A 19454-nucleotide genomic window follows, 5' to 3' on the forward strand; every position below is an offset into this window, starting at 1 on the left:
AGTATATATACACAGTGCACAGTACCACTTCTCCTGTCCTGTATGCTGGGTGTAATCCTCAGTATATATATATACAGTGCACAGCACCACTTCTCCTGTCCTGTATGCTGGGTGTAATCCTCAGTATATATGGGCAGTGCACAGTACCACTTCTCCTGTCCTGTATGCTGGGTGTAATCCTCAGTATATATATATACAGTGCACAGTACCACTTCTCCTGTCCTGTATGCTGGGTGTAATCCTCAGTATATATGGGCAGTGCACAGTACCACTTCCAGTCTTCCCTTTACAGGGGTCCAGTTCCATTGATCTCACTCACCAATTGGGGTTTTCCCGTCTTTGAAGAAGTTGCCGCTGTACTGAGTCCTGTAGAGCTCTGTACATGGGATGTATATTGGATCTTCATCCTCCTCCTCCTCTCCATACTGTGCAGAGAACATGTGAAAATAAAGTAGTCAGAAGTCATCGCCCCCCCTCCCTCTCACTTCAGCATCAGGTTAATATATAGTATATTACAGCATAAGTGAGAGAGCCTGCTGCATGAATTTGTAATAATTAGAGATGAGAGAACCTGGAGCAGCTCGAGTCGATCCGAACCCGAACTTTCGGCATTTGATTAGCGGTGGCTGCTGAACTTGGATAAAGCCCTAAGGCTATGTGGAAATCATGGATATAGTCATTGGCTGTATCCGTGTTTTCCAGACAACCTTAGAGCTTTATCCAAGTTCAGAAGCCCCAGCTAATCAAATACGACTCGAACCCAAACCCGGTTCGCTCATCTCTAGTAATAATCTCTATTGTGTGCTCTGCTGCCTCCTAGTGGTCATTTTGTAGCATGGCCAGAGCAAGCATCTTACACCGGGTAGAAATCCCTTTGTCGTTGCCCTGCCAGATATGTTATTTCCCGCACCCCTGCCAGCTATGTTATTTACCGTACCCCTGCCAGCTATGTTATTTACAGTACCCCTGCCAGCTATGTTATTTACCGTACCCCTGCCAGTCATGTTATTTACCATACCCTTCCAGCTATGTTACTTACCGTACCCCTGCCAGCTATGTTATTTACAGTACCCCTGCCAGCTATGTTATTTCCCGCACCCCTGCCAGTCATGTTATTTACCATACCCTTCCAGCTATGTTACTTAGCGTACCCCTGCCAGTTATGTTATTTACCGTACCCCTGCCAGCTATGTTATTTCCCGCACCCCTGCCAGCTATGTTACTTACCGTACCCCTGCCAGTCATGTTATTTACCATACCCTTCCAGCTATGTTACTTAGCGTACCCCTGCCAGTTATGTTGTTTGTTGTACCCCTGCCAGCCATGTTCTTTGCCATACCCCTGCCAGCCATGTTATTTACAGTACCCCTGCCAGCCATGTTGTTTACTGTACCCCCTTAAGCAGTCTCATGTACACCAGGCTCTGGCTGTCTCTAATTTTTTCACACACATAATATATATATATATATATATATATACAGTGGTACCTTGGTTTAAGAATAAATTGGATTGAGAGCGTTCTACAAATAGAGATCACAGTTTTTCAAAATTGTGACTTGGTTTAAGAGCATTGCTTTGGTGTAAGAGCTCCCTGTACTGGGTGGGAGGGGGAGGGGAGGAGGGGCATGGTCTGCATAGCGGGGTCTACAGCACTGTACTCTGACCCAGGAAGTCTCCCTCACCTTCCAAATCATAGCAGATCCACCTCAGGCTGGGGCTTACATCAGGGGACAGGACTGTGGAGGTAATCTCTCCATAGCAGTAATCCCTCTCTCCCTGGACACAGAGCGCTGCATGTATGTGCCCACATATGTCCTGCCTATTCCTTCCTGCAGTCTGTCAGTCTCTGTCAGCCCTGGTGTTTCCCATCCTCTCCATTCCTGCTATGATGTGCCTGCCCTCACACTCAGCTATACACACTGCTGCTATAATGTGCCTGCACTCACATTAAGCTATGCACACTGCTGCTATATTATGCCTGCACTTACACTCTGCTATACACACTGCTGTATAGAATAGCAGCTGTCACTGTCCTCCTGCCCTGCTCTGTGATTCTCACTTCCTGATTGGTCCATGATGAACACACCCCTTTCCCATTGTGATCTTGTGACCACACAGACCTCTGACAGCAGCCCTGCTGCTTTATTTTAGCCTGTTGTACTCTGCTACTGCATTATGGGGATCTGCAGTTCTATCCTGTATCTACAACCTGCTGCTGTCTTATCAGGGTTATACAGTTACTATACATTATATACCACATGCTGATTGCTATACTGTACAGTAACTTATATATCACATATCCAGCGGCTGTGTTATCAGGGTTATACAGTTACTATACATTATATACCACATGCTGCTATACTGTACAGTAACTTATATATCACATAACCAGCTGCTGTGTTATCAGGGTTATACAGTTACTATACATTATACACCACATGCTGATTGCTATACTGTACAGTAACTTATATATCATATCCAGCTGCTGTGTTATCAGGGTTATACAGTTACTATACATTATACACCACATGCTGCTATACTGTACAGTAACTTATATATCACATATCCAGCAGCTGCTGTGTTATCAGGGTTATACAGTTACTATACATTATACACCACATGCTGATTGCTATACTGTACAGTAACTTATATATCACATATCCAGCAGCTGCTGTGTTATCAGGGTTATGCAGTTACTATACATTATACACCACATGCTGATTGCTATACTGTACAGTAACTTGTATATCACATATCCAGCTGCTGTATTGTCACGGTTATACAGTTACTATACATTATACAACACATGCTGCTATACTGTACAGTAACTTATATATCACATATCCAGCTGCTGTGTTATCAGGGTTATACAGTTACTATACATTATATACCACATGCTGCTATACTGTACAGTAACTTATATATCACATATCTAGCTGCTGTGTTATCAGGGTTATACAGTTACTATACATTATACACCACATGCTGCTATACTGTACAGTAACTTATATATCACATATCCAGCTGCTGCTGTGTTATCAGGGTTATACAGTTACTATACATTATACACCACATGCTGCTATACTGTACAGTAACTTATATATCACATATCCAGCTGCTGCTGTGTTATCAGGGTTATGCAGTTACTATACATTATATACCACATGCTGCTATACTGTACAGTAACTTATATATCACATATCCAGCTGCTGTGTTATCAGGGTTATACAGTTACTATACATTGTATACCACATGCTGATTGCTATACTGTACAGTAACTTATATATCACATATCCAGCTGCTGCTGTGTTATCAGGGTTATACAGTTACTATACATTATACACCACATGCTGCTATACTGTACAGTAACTTATATATCACATATCCAGCTGCTGTCTTATCACGGTTATACAGTTACTATACATTATACAACACATGCTGCTATACTGTACAGTAACTTATATATCACATATCCAGCTGCTGTGTTATCAGGGTTATACAGTTACTATACATTATATACCACATGCTGCTATACTGTACAGTAACTTGTATATCACATATCCAGCTGCTGTGTTATCAGGGTTATACAGTTACTATACATTATACACCACATGCTGCTATACTGTACAGTAACTTATATATCACATATCCAGCTTTCTAAATGTTTGTTTCATTAGTTTTACATGTTATTCAGAATAAAAAATCATTATTTTGGGGTGTGAAACCAATTGTCTGCATATCAATGAAAATTTGTGTTGGTTTAAGAGAGGATTTGTTCGTGCCGGAACCAATTATGCTTGTAATCCAAGGCACCACTATATATATATATATATATATATATATATATATATATATATACACACATACACATTACTCCTTACATATCCTGCGCCAATGTTATGTCCGGATCCTGGGGACTCGCCAAGTATTTCTTCTCCCTCTCTTTCCAGGTCAACCAGTGAACTGGTGTCCAAATCCGACCAGTCTGAGAGCTTCCTCCGAGACATGTCCGCTACTCTGCCACCTACCTAGGGTATGGAGGCTGAAGGTACAGAGAGACGGTGAGTCAAGACAAGTCACATATACTCCATATATGCAAAACTAGTACTGTATAGGGGTCTTGTAACCTGTACTGTATGGGGGCCCTGTAACCTGTACTGTATGGGGGCCCTGTAACCAGTACTGTATGGGGGCCCTGTAACCTGTATTGTATGGGGTCCTGTAACCAGTACTGTATGGGGGCCCTGTAACCAGTACTGTATGGGGGCCCTGTAACCAGTACTGTATGGGGTCCTGTAACCTGTACTGTATGGGGTCCTGTAACCTGTACTGTATGGGGTCCTGTAACCAGTACTGTATGGGGGCCCTGTAACCTGTATTGTATGGGGTCCTGTAACCAGTACTGTATGGGGGCCCTGTAACCAGTACTGTATGGGGGCCTTGTAACCTATACTGTATGGGGTCCTGTAACCTGTACTGTATGGGGGTCCTGTAACCTGTACTGTATGGGGTCCTGTAACCTGTACTGTATGGGGTCCTGTAACCTGTACTGTATGGGGGCCCTGTAACCTGTACTGTATGGGGGCCCTGTAACCTGTACTGTATGGGGGCCCTGTAACTTGTACTTTATGGGGGTCCTGTAATGTGCACTGTATGGGGGTCTTCTAACCTGAACTTGTAACCTGTATGGGGGTCCTGTAACCTGCATTGCATGGGGGCACTGTAACCTGTACTGTATGGTGGTCCTCTAACCTGTACTGTAAGGGGGCCTTGTAACCTATACTGTATGGGGTCCTGTAATCTGTACTGTATGGTGGTCCTCTAACCTGTACTGTAAGGGGGCCTTGTAACCTATACTGTATGGGGTCCTGTAATCTGTACTGTATGGTGGTCCTCTAACCTGTACTGTAAGGGGGCCTTGTAACCTATACTGTATGGGGTCCTGTAATCTGTACTGTATGGTGGTCCTCTAACCGGTACTGTAAGGGGGCCTTGTAACCTATACTGTATGGGGGAGGGGACTCAGTATCGGGCACTGTATGGGGGGCTCTGTATCTGGCACTGTATGGGGGTTTCTGTATCTACCACTGTATGGGGGTCTTCTAACCTGAACTTGTAACCTGTATGGGGGTCCTGTAACCTGTATTGTATGGGGGCCCTGTAATCTGTACTGTATGGTGGTCCTCTAACCTGTACTGTAAGGGGGCCTTGTAACCTATACTGTATGGGGTCCTTTAATCTGTACTGTATGATGGTCCTGTAATCTGTACTGTATGGGGGTCCTGTAAACTGTACTGTATGGGGGAGGGGACTCAGTATCTGCCAATGTATGGGGGGCTCTGTATCTGGCACTGTATGGGGGTTTCTGTACCTACCACTGTATGGGGGGCTCAGTATTTGGCACTGTTTAAGGGGGCTCTGTATCTGGCAGTGTATGGGGGGTCTGTATCTGGCACTGTGTGTGGGGCTCTGTATCTGGCACTGTACGGGGGGCTCTGTATCTGGCAGTGTATGGGGGGTTCTGTATCTGGCAGTGTATGGGGGTCTCTGTATCTGGCATTGTATGGGGGGTCTGTATCTGGCAGTGTATGAGGGGTTCTGTATCTGGCACTGTGTGGGGGGGGTCTGTATCTGGCACTGTATGGGGGGTCTGTATCTGGCAGTGTATGGGGGGTTCTGTATCTGGCAGTGTATGGGGGGCTCTGTATCTGGCACTGTATGGGGGGTCTGTATCTGGCAGTGTATGAGGGGTTCTGTATCTGGCACTGTGTGGGGGGGGTCTGTATCTGGCACTGTATGGGGGGGTCTGTATCTGGCAGTGTATGAGGGGTTCTGTATCTGGCAGTGTATGGGGAGCTCTGTATCTGGCAGTGTATGGGGGCTCTGTATATGGCAGTGTATGAGGGGTTCTGTATCTGGCACTGTGTGTGGGGGGTCTGTATCTGGCAGTGTATGGGGGTTTCTGTATCTGGCAGTGTATGGGGGTCTCTGTATCTGGCATTGTATGGGGGGTCTGTATCTGGCAGTGTATGGGGGGTCTGTATCTGGCATTGTATGGGGGGTCTGTATCTGGCAGTGTATGGGGGGTTCTGTATCTGGCAGTGTATGGGGGGCTCTGTATCTGGCACTGTATGGGGGGTCTGTATCTGGCAGTGTATGGGGGGCTCTGTATCTGGCACTGTATGGGGGGGTCTGTATCTGGCAGTGTATGAGGGGTTCTGTATCTGGCACTGTGTGTGTGGGGGTCTGTATCTGGCAGTGTATGGGGGGTTCTGTATCTGGGATTGTATGGGGGGTCTGTATCTGGCAGTGTATGGGGGTCTCTGTATCTGGGATTGTATGGGGGGTCTGTATCTGGCAGTGTATGGGGGGTTCTGTATCTGGCAGTGCATGGGGGGCTCTGTATCTGGCACTGTATGGGGGGTCTGTATCTGGCAGTGTATGAGGGGTTCTGTATCTGGCACTGTGTGTGTGGGGGTCTGTATCTGGCACCGTATGTAGCCCCTCTGTCTATGAAAGAAGATAAATTGGGGTGGAGGTGACAGATGAGGGGCTGCAGACTGGTGGAGGGGGATAGAAGCTGGGGGTGGCATGCAGCATCCTCCTCACCTGGGCTCCAGCATGGATGGGTGTGAGATGCGGCTGCTGCAGTCCTGTCTCTGGGGGAGAGCGCAGTAATTGCAGAGATATTGGCAGCGGAGAATTCCCAGCTCAGCTGTAGGAGGAGAGATCAGTGCAGCCTGCCCTCCTCCCCCCTCACCATTACTGCACTGAGGATGCTGAGCTATAGGCTGCTGTATGTCACCTACCTGTCCCCACCATGTGCAGGAGCCTGACCCCCCCCCCCCCCCCCCCAATATGCCATATACTTCATATACGTTATCACATGTCACATTGTACAGTCCTGTGCAGCTAAATGTGGTATTCCTGTAGCTGGGACAGCATGAAGGGGAAGCAGGCACATAATCCTGTCTTCTCCATATATGTGATAGATGGCAGAGCTGGAGGTGCAGGATGTAGCAGGGCAGCGGTGGCGGCACTATCACATCACATGCTGCTGGAATTACTTTCTGCCTTTAGATTTCTGGTCACACCCTAGAATTCCCATCATATAAACATCCATAGTTTTCTAGATCATTGATAACATCGACCACAGCAGCAATGGCCATCGATTGGCCCCTTATAGCCTTCATTGGCCCCTTATTCCATCTATTGACCCCTTATAACATCTATTGGCCCCTAATACCATCTTTTGGGTCCTTATACCATCTATTGGCCCCTTATAACATCTTGTGGTGTCCCACTGTTAGTGTTTCTTTTATGCACCTGTCTAAAAGTTCTCACATTAAGTGGTGGATTAGGTATTTTAAGTTTTCCCACTAGGCGTCACTGTTCTACATATGTATTAGTCCTATTGCACAGCTAAAGGAGGTAAAGGGTTACTTGTTTATGCGTCCCATGTGTTATGTGCTGACCACTAGGAGTTGCTCTTTCTTTTCTACCTATCTTCTATAGCCTTTCTCTACACTCACCCCCTGTTGGAGGAGTTAGCTCTGTGTGGGAGGAAGTCAGTTCAGTTTAGACCAGAGACAGTGTGAACAGATGCAGTTAGAGACCGGGGGAAGATTTATCAAAGGGTGCAAAATTTAGACTGGCGCAAACTGACCACAGTAACCAATCACAGCTCAGCTTTCATTTTAGCAGAGCTGAAAGCTGAGCTGTGATTGGTTGCTGTGGGCTGTTTGTACCAGTCTAATTGTTACACCCTTTGATAAATCTGGGCTTGGGTATATATAGACTACGGGGGAGATTTATCAAACATGGTGTAAGGTGAAACTGGCCCAGTTGCCCCTAGCAACCAATCAGATTCCACTTTTCATTCCTCACAGACTCTGTGGAAAATGAAAAGTGGAATCTGATTGGTTGCTAGGGGCAACTGAGCCAGTTTCACTTTACACCATGTTTGATAAATCTCCCCTTAAGTGTTCTTCTCAAGCAACTATTACTTACACTATGCAGTGCTAAGCAACTAGTAAGGAAGAGCAGCCACCAAGGAACACCCTAGCCCACACCAAAGACACGTCTACAAAGTTCAGGACAGACTCCTGAAGCAATAGGAAATGATCCCAGTAGGACAAAGCTCCCGTAAAGAAAAGGTCTACACCCAGATAACCACGTCTGGGGCTTGTGCTACCCACCTAGGACGGGTTCTACGACACTAAGTGGCAGAAGGCAGTCAGACATAGTCTAAACGTGTTTACGAGTATCACTTCACTTCACTAAAGATATCTACCAATGTTCCTGCAGAGTACAAGGCTACACTGGGCTCAGGGCTCCTCTGGCAAACTCCTCTCCTCTTCTCTCTACTTTCTACAAAGCACTACCACTACTTCTGCTCTTTTCAAGCACTAAGTTAAGCACTCAAGTCTGTATCAAGATTATTGCCTGTGAAACGTGTACTGTTATCCTGCCAGATTTACAAAGTAAAGTTGTTCTATTTTTCTACCAAACACACGGGACTCTGTCTACCTCTGTTCGCACCTATACACACACTACTGCACACCTTGGGTTATTTTTCCGCTTTTGTGGTTGGCGGTACCAACAGTCGTGACAAGAGCCCAAAGGACCCGCAGTAAACCCAGAAGGCTACCGACCATTTTGGGGAATACAGCCAGCCATACAAAACAAAGCAGGTACCAACATCACACCTGTGTGCTGGACTAGCACTGGCGTCACCACACTACACAACAACGCTAACCAGTAGCAATTACCACAATGTTTTGGCTCCCTATACCATCTATTGGCCTCCTATAACATCTATTGGCCTCCTATACCATCTATTTTCTTCTTATAACATCTATTGTCCTCTTATACCATCTATTGTCCTCTTATACCATCTATTGTCCTCTTATACCATCTATTGTCCTCTTATAACATCTATTGTCCTCTTATAACATCTATTGTCCTCTTATAACATCTATTGTCCTCTTATAACATCTATTGTCCCCGTATAACATCTATTGGCCCCTTATACCGGCTATTGGCCTCCTATACATCTATTGTCCGCTTATACAATCTATTGGCTCCCTATACCATCTATTGTCCTCTTATACCATCTATTGTCCTCTTATTACATCTATTGGCCTCCTATACCATCTATTGTCCTCTTATACCATTTATTGGCCTCCTATACCATCTATTGTCCGCTTTTAACATCTATTGGCCTCTTATACTATCTATTGTCCTCTTATAACATCTTTTGGCCTCCTATACCATCTATTGTCCTCTTATAACATCTATTGGCCCCTTATAACATCTATTGGCCTCCTATACCATCTATTTTCTTCTTATAACATCTATTGGCCCCTTATACCATCTATTGTCCTCTTATACCATCTATTGGCCTCCTATACCATCTATTGGCCCCTTATACCAGCTATTGGCCCCTTATACCATCTATTGGCCCCTTATACCATCTATTGGCCTCCTATACCATCTATTGGCCTCCTATACCATATATTGTCCTCCTATACCATCTATTGTCCTCCTATACCATCTATTGGCCTCCTATACCAGCTATTGGCCCCTTATACCATCTATTGGCCCCTTATACCATCTATTGGCCTCCTATACCATCTATTGTCCTCCTATACCATATATTGTCCTCCTATACCATCTATTGTCCTCCTATACCATCTATTGGCCTCCTATACCACATATTGTCCTCTTATAACATCTATTGGCCCCTTATACCATATATTGGCCTCCTATACCATCTATTGGCTTCATATAACATGTATTTGGCCTTGTTTCCCATCTCCAGGTAGCAGATTCTCAGCAATGATCTCCTCCTATCACACTTCTACAACTAAGAAAAGACAGAACATTTTTTTTGCTGATTTCTGTGAAGTTTCTCAATAACATATGAGAATCTCATGAAGACTCATCCGTAGAGAAGACCGAAAGGATGTCAGTACTACATGTATTCAGGATCTGACCACTAGGGGGCAGAGAGGTCCTTCCCAGTAATAGAAAATAGACGCTGCAGTAGAGATCACTGGTAAGGACCAAGTCCATATCCACAAGAGAGTATAGTGTGGAGAGAGAGCAAACCCCAGCGGAGGGCGTATAGTGGGGGATGTGTGATGGGATGGCTGTGGGGTGTATAGTGTGGGATGGGTGTGAGGTGTATAGTGTGGGATGGGTGATGGGATGGCTGTGGGGTGTATAGTGAGGGATGTGTGATGGGATGGATGTGGGGTGGGGTGTATAGTGTGGGATGGCTGTGGGGATGTGGGGTGTATAGTGTGGGATGGGTGATGGGATGGCTGTGGGGATGTGGGGTGTATAGTGTGGGATGTGTGATGGGATGGCTGTGGGGTGTATAGTGGGGGATGTGTGATGGGATGGATGTGGGGTGGGGTGTATAGTGTGGGATGGGTGATGGGATGGATGTGGGGTGTATAGTGTGGGATGTGTGATGGGATGGCTGTGGGGTGTATAGTGGGGGATGTGTGATGGGATGGATGTGGGGTGGGGTGTATAGTGTGGGATGGGTGATGGGATGGTTGTAGGGATGTGGGGTGTATAGTGTGTGATGGGATGGCTGTGGGGTGTATAGTGGGGGATGTGTGATGGGATGGCTGTGGGGTGGGGTGTATAGTGGGGGATGTGTGATGGGATGGCTGTGGGGTGGGGTGTATAGTGTGGGATGGGTGATGGGATGGCTGTGGGGGATGTGGGGTGTATAGTATGGAATGGGTGATGGGATGGCTGTGGGGGATGTGGGGTGGATAGTGTGGGATGGGTGATGGGATAGATGTGGGGTGTATAATGTGGGATGGGTGATGGGATAGATGTGGGGTGTATAGTGTGGGATGGGTGATGGGATATACATGGGGTGTATAGTGTGGGGTGTATAGTGTGGGATGGATGTGGGGTGTATAGTGTGGGATGGATGTGGGGTGTATAGTGTGGTATGGGTGATAGGATAGATGTGGGGTCTAAAGTGTGCGATGGATGTGGGGTGTATAATGTGGTATGGGTGATGGGATAGGTGTGGGGTGTATAGTGTGGGGTGTACAGTGTGCGATGGATGTGGGGTGTATAGTGGGGGATGGATGTGGGGTGTATAGTGTGGGATGGGTGATGGGATAGATGTGGGGTGTATAATTTGGTATGGGTGATGGGATAGACGTGGGGTATATAGTGTGGGGTGTATAGTGTGGGATGGGTGATGGGATAGATGTGGGGTGTATAGTGTGGGATGGGTGATGGGATAGACGTGGGGTGTATAGTGTGGGATGGATGTGGGGTGTATAGTGTGGGATGGATGTGGGGTGTATAGTGTGGGATGGGTGATGGGATAGATGTGGGGTGTATAATGTGGGATGGGTGATGGGATAGATGTGGGGTGTATAGTGTGGGATGGGTGATGGGATAGATGTGGGGTGTATAGTGTGGGATGGGTGATGGGATAGAAGTGGGGTGTATAGTGTGGGATGGGTGATGGGATAGATGTAGGGTGTATAGTGGGGGATGGGTGATGGGATACATGTGGGGTGTATAGTGTGGGATGGGTGATGGGATAGATGTGGGGTGTATAGTGTGGGATGGGTGATGGGATACATGTGGGGTGTATAGTGTGGGATGGGTGATGGGATAGATGTGGGGTGTATAGTGTGGGATGGATGTGGGGTGTATAGTGTGGGATGGATGTGGGGTGTATAGTGTGGGATGGGTGATGGGATGGATGTGAGGTGTATAATGTGGGATGGGTGATGGGATAGATGTGGGGTGTATAGTGTGGGATGGGTGATGGGATAGATGTGGGGTGTATAGTGTGGGATGGGTGATGGGATAGAAGTGGGGTGTATAGTGTGGGGTGTATAGTGTGGTATGGGTGATGGGATACATGTGGGGTGTATAGTGTGGGATGGGTGATGGGATAGATGTGGGGTGTATAATGTGGGGTGTATAGTGTGGGATAGATGTGGGGTGTATAGTGTGGGATGGGTGATGGGGTGTATAGTGTGGGGTGCATAATGTGGGATGGGTGATGGGATAGATGTGGGGTGTATAGTGTGGGGTGTACAGTGTGCGATGGATGTGGGGTGTATAGTGGGGGATGGATGTGAGGTGTATAGTGTGGGATGGGTGATGGGATAGATGTGGGGTGTATAGTGTGGGATGGGTGATGGGATAGATGTGGGGTGTATAATGGGGGATGGGATAGATGTAGGGTGTATAGTGTGGGATGGGTGATGGGATAGATGTAGGGTGTATAGTGGGGGATGGGTGATGGGATAGATGTAGGGTGTATAGTGTGGGATGGGTGATGGAATAGATGTAGAGTGTATAGTGTGGGATGGGTGATGGGATAGATGTAGGGTGTATAGTGGGGGATGGGGGATGGGATAGATGTGGGGTGTATAGTGTGGGATGGGTCATGGGATAGATGTGGGGTGTATAGTGTGGGATGGGTGATGGGATAGATGTAGGGTGTATAGTGTGGGATGGGTGATGGGATAGATGTAGGGTGTATAGTGGGGGATGGGGGATGGGATAGATGTGGGGTGTATAGTGTGGGATGGGTGATGGGATAGATGTAGGGTGTATAGTGGGGGATGGGGGATGGGATAGATGTGGGGTGTATAGTGTGGGATGGGTGATGGGATAGATGTGGGGTGTATAATGTGGGATGGGTGATGGGTATTTGGAGATGGATTTGACAGATACTTGTTTCCCATAAAAGAAACAATGTGGGTGTGTGTGATGTGTATGATGTGTGTGATGTGTTACAGGCTGACGGCTTATACAGGGATTGTGATGCTTTGTTGTGAATTAATGTAAATTTTATTTTACGAGGTGACGGATTCCTGTAAATATTTGAGGACATTATTGATGGTGATGATGTTGGTGATGATGGTGATGATGATGGTGGTGATGGTGATGATGATGGTGGTGATGATGGTGATGATGATGGTGGTGATGATGGTGATGATGTTGGTGATGATGGTGATGATGATGGTGGTGATGGTGATGATGATGGTGGTGATGGTGATGATGGTGATGATGATGGGGGTGATGGTGGTGATGATGGTGGTGATGTTCTTTTTTTTTTCTCATTGATTTAGAGATATTTATTGCTGTCTCTTACAGTGACTGCATTCATATACTGCTAACCCAGTGAACCTAAGCCCATCCTGTGTGATACTGCCTGCTGAGCTACTGTATCTAATCCTATCCTGTGTGATACTGCCTGCTGAGCTACTGTATCTAATCCTATCCTGTGTGATACTGCCTGCTGAGCTACTGTATCTAATCCTATCCTGTGTGATACTGCCTGCTGACCTACTGTATCTAATCCTATCATGTGTGATACTGCCTGCTGAGCTACTGTATCTAATACTATCATGTGTGATACTGCCTGCTGAGCTACTGTATCTAATCCTATCATGTGTGATACTGCCTGCTGAGCTACTGTATCTAATCCTATCATGTGATTCTGTCTGATGACCTACTATAGCTAATCTTACTATGTGTGATACTGTTTGATGACCTACTGTATGTAATACTATGTGTGATACTGTCTCCTGAGTTGTGTATCTGATTTTATTACACCCTCTGGACTGCTGGATTATCAGGCTCTCTGGATGCTGGATTATAAGGCTCTGGAGTGCTGGATGCCGGATTATCAGGCTCTGTAGTGCTAGATGCTGGATTATAAGGCTCTGGAGTGCTAGATGCTGGATTATCAGGCTCTGGAGTGCTGGATGCCGGATTATCAGGCTCTGGAGTGCTGGATGCCGGATTATCAGGCTCTGGATGCTGGATTATCAGGCTCTGGAGTGCTGGATGCTGGATTATCAGGCTCTGAAGTGCTGGATGCCAGATTATCAGGCTCTGGAGTGCTGGATGCCAGATTATCAGGCTCTGGAGTGCTGGATGCCGGATTATCAGGCTCAGAAGTGCTGGATGCCGGATTATCAGGCTCTAGAGTGCTGGATTATAAATTATCAGACTCTCTGGAGTGCTGGATGCCGGATTATCAGACTCTCTGGAGTGCTGCATGCCGGATTATCAGGCTCAGAAGTGTTGGATGCCGGATTATCAGGCTCTGGAGTGCTGGATGCCGGATTCTCAGACTCTCTGGAGTGCTGGATGCCGGATTATCAGAATATCTGGAATGCTGGATTATCAGACTCTATGGAGTGCTGGATGCCGGATTATCAGAATATCTGGACTGCTGGATGCTGGATTATCAGAATCTCTGGAGTGCTGGATGCCGGATTATCAGACTCTATGGAGTGCTGGATGCCGGATTATGAGAATATCTGGAGTGCTGGATGCCGGATTATCAGACTCTCTGGAGTGCTGGATGCCGGATTATCAGAATCTCTGGAGTGCTGGATGCCGGATTATCAGAATCTCTGGAGTGCTGGATGCCGGATTATCAGGCTCTGGAGTGCTGGATGCCGGATTATCAGGCTCTGGAGTGCTGGATGCCGGATTATCAGGCTCTGGAGTGCTGGATGCTGGATTATCAGGCTCTAGAGTGCTGGATTATGAATTATCAGACTCTCTGGAGTGCTGGATGCCGGATTATCAGAATATCTGGACTGCTGGATTATCAGAATCTCTGGAGTGCTGGATGCCGGATTATCAGACTCTCTGGAGTGCTGGATGCCGGATTATCAGAATATCTGGAGTGCTGGATGCCGGATTATCAGACTCTCTGGAGTGCTGGATGCCGGATTATCAGAATCTCTGGAGTGCTGGATGCCGGATTATCAGAATCTCTGGAGTGCTGGATGCCGGATTATCAGGCTCTGGAGTGCTGGATGCCGGATTATCAGGCTCTGGAGTGCTGGATGCCGGATTATCAGGCTCTGGACTGCTGGATGCTGGATTATCAGAATCTCTGGAGTGCTGGATACCGGATTATCAGACTCTCTGGAGTGCTGGATGCCGGATTAGCAGGCTCTGGAGTGCTGGATGCCGGATTAGCAGGCTCTGGAGTGCTGGATGCCGGATTATCAGGCTCTGGAGTGCTGGATGCCGGATCATCAGACTCTCTGGAGTGCTGGATGCCGGATTATCAGGCTGTGTTTCCTCTGTTTACCTGGCCCAGACTGTGTCTCCGGCCTCCATTGTCCCGGTGAGTGACGTGTGATACTACACCCAGCACTGGATTGTCACCCTCCCGCTGTAATAGTCAGGAATCTGATAGCAGGAATGGCGGCATTGTTTCCTCTTATCATTCTTCTATCTGATTGAAACCCTGAGCAAAACGTAATGGAGGTGACGGCGGCTACAGATCCGCTGACTCCGCCCACCGCGCTCATAGACGCTAATGAGGCCTCACAAACACTTATTACATATTCAGATTCCTGGCAGAGATATTCCGGTTTGGGAAGTTTATGTTGTGTTTTAAGGTACGTGTTATTACACCAACATCAACAAACATCCATCATCCCTATCACACATCATGTATCACCCCCATCATGTATCACCTCCATCATCCCTATCACACATCATGTATCACCTCCATCATCCCTATCACACATCATGTATCACCCCCATCATGTATCACCCCCATCATCCCTATCACATCATGTATCACCCCCACCATGTATCACCCCCATCATACACCATGTATCACCCCCATCATCCCTATCACACATCATGTATCACCCCCACCATGTATTACCCCCATCATGTATCACCCCATCATCCCTATCACACATCATGTATCACCTCCATCATCCCTATCACACATCATGTATCACCCCCATCATGTGTCATCCCTATCACACATCATATATTACCCCCATCATCCCTATCACACATCATGTATCACCCCCATCATGTACCACCTCCATCATCCCTATCACACATCATGTATCACCCCCATCATCCCTATCACACATCATGTATCCCCCCCATCATCCCTATCACACATCATCTATCACCCCCATCATGTATCACCTCCATCATCCCTATCACACATCATGTATCACCCCCATCATCCCTATCACACATCATGTATCACCTCCATCATCCCTATCACACATCATGCATCACCTCCATCATCCCTATCACACATTATGTATCACCCCATCATCCCTATCACACATCATGTATCAACCCCATCATGTATCACCCCATCATCCATATCACACATCATGTATCACCCCCATCATTCCTATCACACATCATGTATCACCCCCATCATGTATCATCCCTATCACACATCATGTAACACCCCAATCATCCCTATGACACATCATGTATCAACCCCATCATGTATCATCCCTATCACACATCATGTATCACCCCAATCATGTGTCACCTCCATCATCCCTATGACACATCATGTATCACCCCCATCGTCCCTATCACACATCATGTATCACCCCCATCATCCCTATCACACATCATGTATCACCCCCATCATCCCTATCACACATCATGTATCAACCCCATCATGTATCACCCCTATCACACATCATGTATCACCCCCATCATGTATCACCTCCATCATCCCTATCACACATCATGTATCACCCCCCCATCATCCCTATCACACATCATGTATCACCCCCATCATCCCTATCACACATCATGTAGCACCCCATCCCTATCACACATCATGTATTACCCCCATCATCCCTATCACACATCATGTATCACCCCCATCATCCCTATAACACATCATGTATCAACCCCATCATGTATCATCCCTATCACACATCATGTATCACCCCAATCATGTGTCACCTCCATCATCCCTATGACACATCATGTATCACCCCCATCGTCCCTATGACACATCATGTATCACCCCCATCATCCCTATCACACATCATGTATCACCCCCATCATCCCTATCACACATCATGTATCACCCCCATTATGTATCATCCGTATCACACATCATGTATCACCCCCATCATGTATTACCTCCATCATCCCTATGACACATCATGTATCACCCCCATCATGTATCACCCCCATCATCCCTATCACACATCATGTATCACCCCATCATGTATCACTCCCATCATCCCTATCACACATCATGTATCACCCCCATTATGTATCATCCGTATCACACATCATTTATCACCCTCATCATGTATCACCCCCATCATCCCTATCACACATCATGTATCACCCCCACCATGTATCACCCCCATCATACCTATCACACATAAAGTATCACCCCACCATGTATCACCCCCATCATACCTATCACACACAATGTATCACCCCCATCATACCAATCACACATCATGTATCACCCCAATCATTCTTATCACACATAAAGTATCACCCCACCATGTATCACCCCCATCATACCTATCACACACAATGTATCACTCCCATCCCTGACAAGGGGTGTAGCTATAATCTCATAAATCCTGTCCTCTCTTTGTGAACAAATAATAGAGATGAGAGCGGGAAGAGGATAGAGAGGACTGTGCAGTTACCGTACCGAGGTACCACCTGGGCACAGGGATGGCATCCCTCGGGAGGACTCTGCCGCATTACCGGGCACAGGGGTGGCTTCCCTCAGGAGGACTCTGACCCATTACTGGGCACAGGGGTGGCTTCTCTTTGGAGGACTCTGCCGCATTACTGGGCACAGGGGTGGCTTCCCTCAGGAGGACTCTGCCGCATTACCGGGCACAGGGTTGGCTTCCCTCAGGAGGACTCTGCCGCATTACTGGGCACAGGGGTGGCTTCTCTTTGGAGGACTCTGCCGCATTACCGGGCACAGGGTTGGCTTCCCTCAGGAGGACTCTGCCGCATTACTGGGCACAGGGGTGGCTTCTCTTTGGAGGACTCTGCCGCATTACCGGGCACAGGGTTGGCTTCCCTTGGGAGGACTCTGCCGCATTACTGGGCACAGGGGTGGCTTCTCTTTGGAGGACTCTGCCACATTACTGGGCACAGGGGTGGCTTCCCTCAGGAGCCATATGCTGTAAACACATTGACTAAACTGTATCTGACGGCTTCCATGCTGCTGCACCAGAGTTTAGATTCTTCTGAATTGTTATAGGATTCTTTCAGGTGCCATGAGAGGAGGGGTCCAGGATTTTCCTCTAGCTTTGCTTTCCCTTCCTCCTCTGCAGCTATATGTACAGTGCGGCCATCGGACCGTGAGAGGGAATATCTAGATGTCAGAATCCCCAGGTCAGTCTTCACTCTTCGGGCTTCTCTTTGGCTTTTCCTCCTGCCGGGTTCACCCCCCTGTAACATCAATGGGTCTCTGTAATACGGCTATAGTAAGCAGCAGATAGTGTGGTCGGGAGGGGAACATGGCTTAGGGGTCCGACTGCTACCAGTGCATCCTCTATGGCTACACCACTGCCCCCGACCCCAGAAGCTAAGGATCCAATCTCCCTATGTCACACAGAATTATCTCTGACCCTAAAAGCTTGCAATCTAATCTACATATCTTACACACAGGATTAGGCCAGAGGAATGGAGCTGTAGACTAGACCTAGGACTGGACCTAAGGGCTGAATCTGAGGATTGGACCTGAGGACTGGTGCTGAAGACTAGACCCCAGGACTAGACCTGAAGATCAGACCAGAGAACTGGTGCTTAGGACTAGATCCCAGGAGTAGACCTGAAGATCAGACCAGAGAACTGGTGCTTAGGACTAGATCCCAGGAGTAGACCTGAAGATCAGACCCCAGGACTAGACCTGAAGATCAGACCCGAGAACTGGTGCTGAGGTCTAGACCCCAGGAGAAGACCTGAAGATCAGACCTAAGGACTGGTGCTGAGGACTAGACCCCAGGAGAAGACCTGAAGATCAGACCCAAGAACTGGTCCTGAGGACTGGATCACAGGAGTAGACCTGAAGATCAGACTCAAGGACTGGTGCTGAGGACCAGACCCCAGGAGTAGACCTGAAGATCAGACCCAAGAACTGGTTCTGAGGACTGGATCACAGGAGTAGACCTGAAGATCAGACTCAAGGACTGGTGCTGAGGACTAGATCACAGGAGTAGACCTGAAGATCAGACCCAAGGACTGGTGCTGAGGACTAGACCCCAGGAGTAGACCTGAAGATCAGACCTGAGAACTGGTGCTGAGGACTAGACCCCAGGAGAAGACCTGAAGATCAGACCTAAGGACTGGTGCTGAGGACTAGACCCCAGGAGAAGACCTGAAGATCAGACCCAAGAACTGGTCCTGAGGACTGGATCACAGGAGTAGACCTGAAGATCAGACTCAACGACTGGTGCTGAGGACTAGACCCCAGGAGAAGACCTGAAGATCAGATCTAAGGACTGGTGCTGAGGACTAGATCACAGGAGTAAACCTGAAGATCAGACCCAAGGACTGGTGCTGAGGACTAGACCCCAGGAGTAGACCTGAAGATCAGACCCAAGGACTGGTGCTGAGGACTAGACCTCAGGAGTAGACCTGAAGAT

The 19454-nt window shown here is 47.4% G+C and overlaps 1 protein-coding gene and 1 long non-coding RNA gene across 4 annotated transcripts in view; one reads left to right on the forward strand and one right to left on the reverse strand.

Moving 5' to 3' along the window:
• Nucleotides 1-4007, reverse strand: part of ANO7 (anoctamin 7) — a 41839-nt gene extending 37832 nt beyond the window's left edge. Inside the window, exons 1-3 of the mRNA XM_069949077.1 lie at nt 3882-4007; nt 1665-1673; nt 320-425 (exon numbers count right to left, since the gene is read on the reverse strand). Coding sequence (XP_069805178.1) covers nt 320-425; nt 1665-1673; nt 3882-4007 — 241 coding nt within the window. The remainder of the gene's footprint in view (nt 1-319; nt 426-1664; nt 1674-3881) is intronic.
• LOC138770140 (uncharacterized) overlaps nt 1-13573 on the forward strand; it is a 181352-nt gene extending 167779 nt beyond the window's left edge. For all 3 annotated transcript variants that reach the window (XR_011359406.1, XR_011359408.1, XR_011359407.1), the window contains 4 exons: nt 293-496; nt 3951-4061; nt 9824-10060; nt 13162-13573. This is a non-coding gene — a long non-coding RNA (uncharacterized lncRNA). The remainder of the gene's footprint in view (nt 1-292; nt 497-3950; nt 4062-9823; nt 10061-13161) is intronic.
• Nucleotides 13574-19454: the final 5881 nt, after the last annotated feature.

Source organism: Dendropsophus ebraccatus, chromosome 12, assembly GCF_027789765.1.
Source record: "Dendropsophus ebraccatus isolate aDenEbr1 chromosome 12, aDenEbr1.pat, whole genome shotgun sequence".
NCBI classification, from domain to species: Eukaryota; Metazoa; Chordata; class Amphibia; order Anura; family Hylidae; genus Dendropsophus; species Dendropsophus ebraccatus.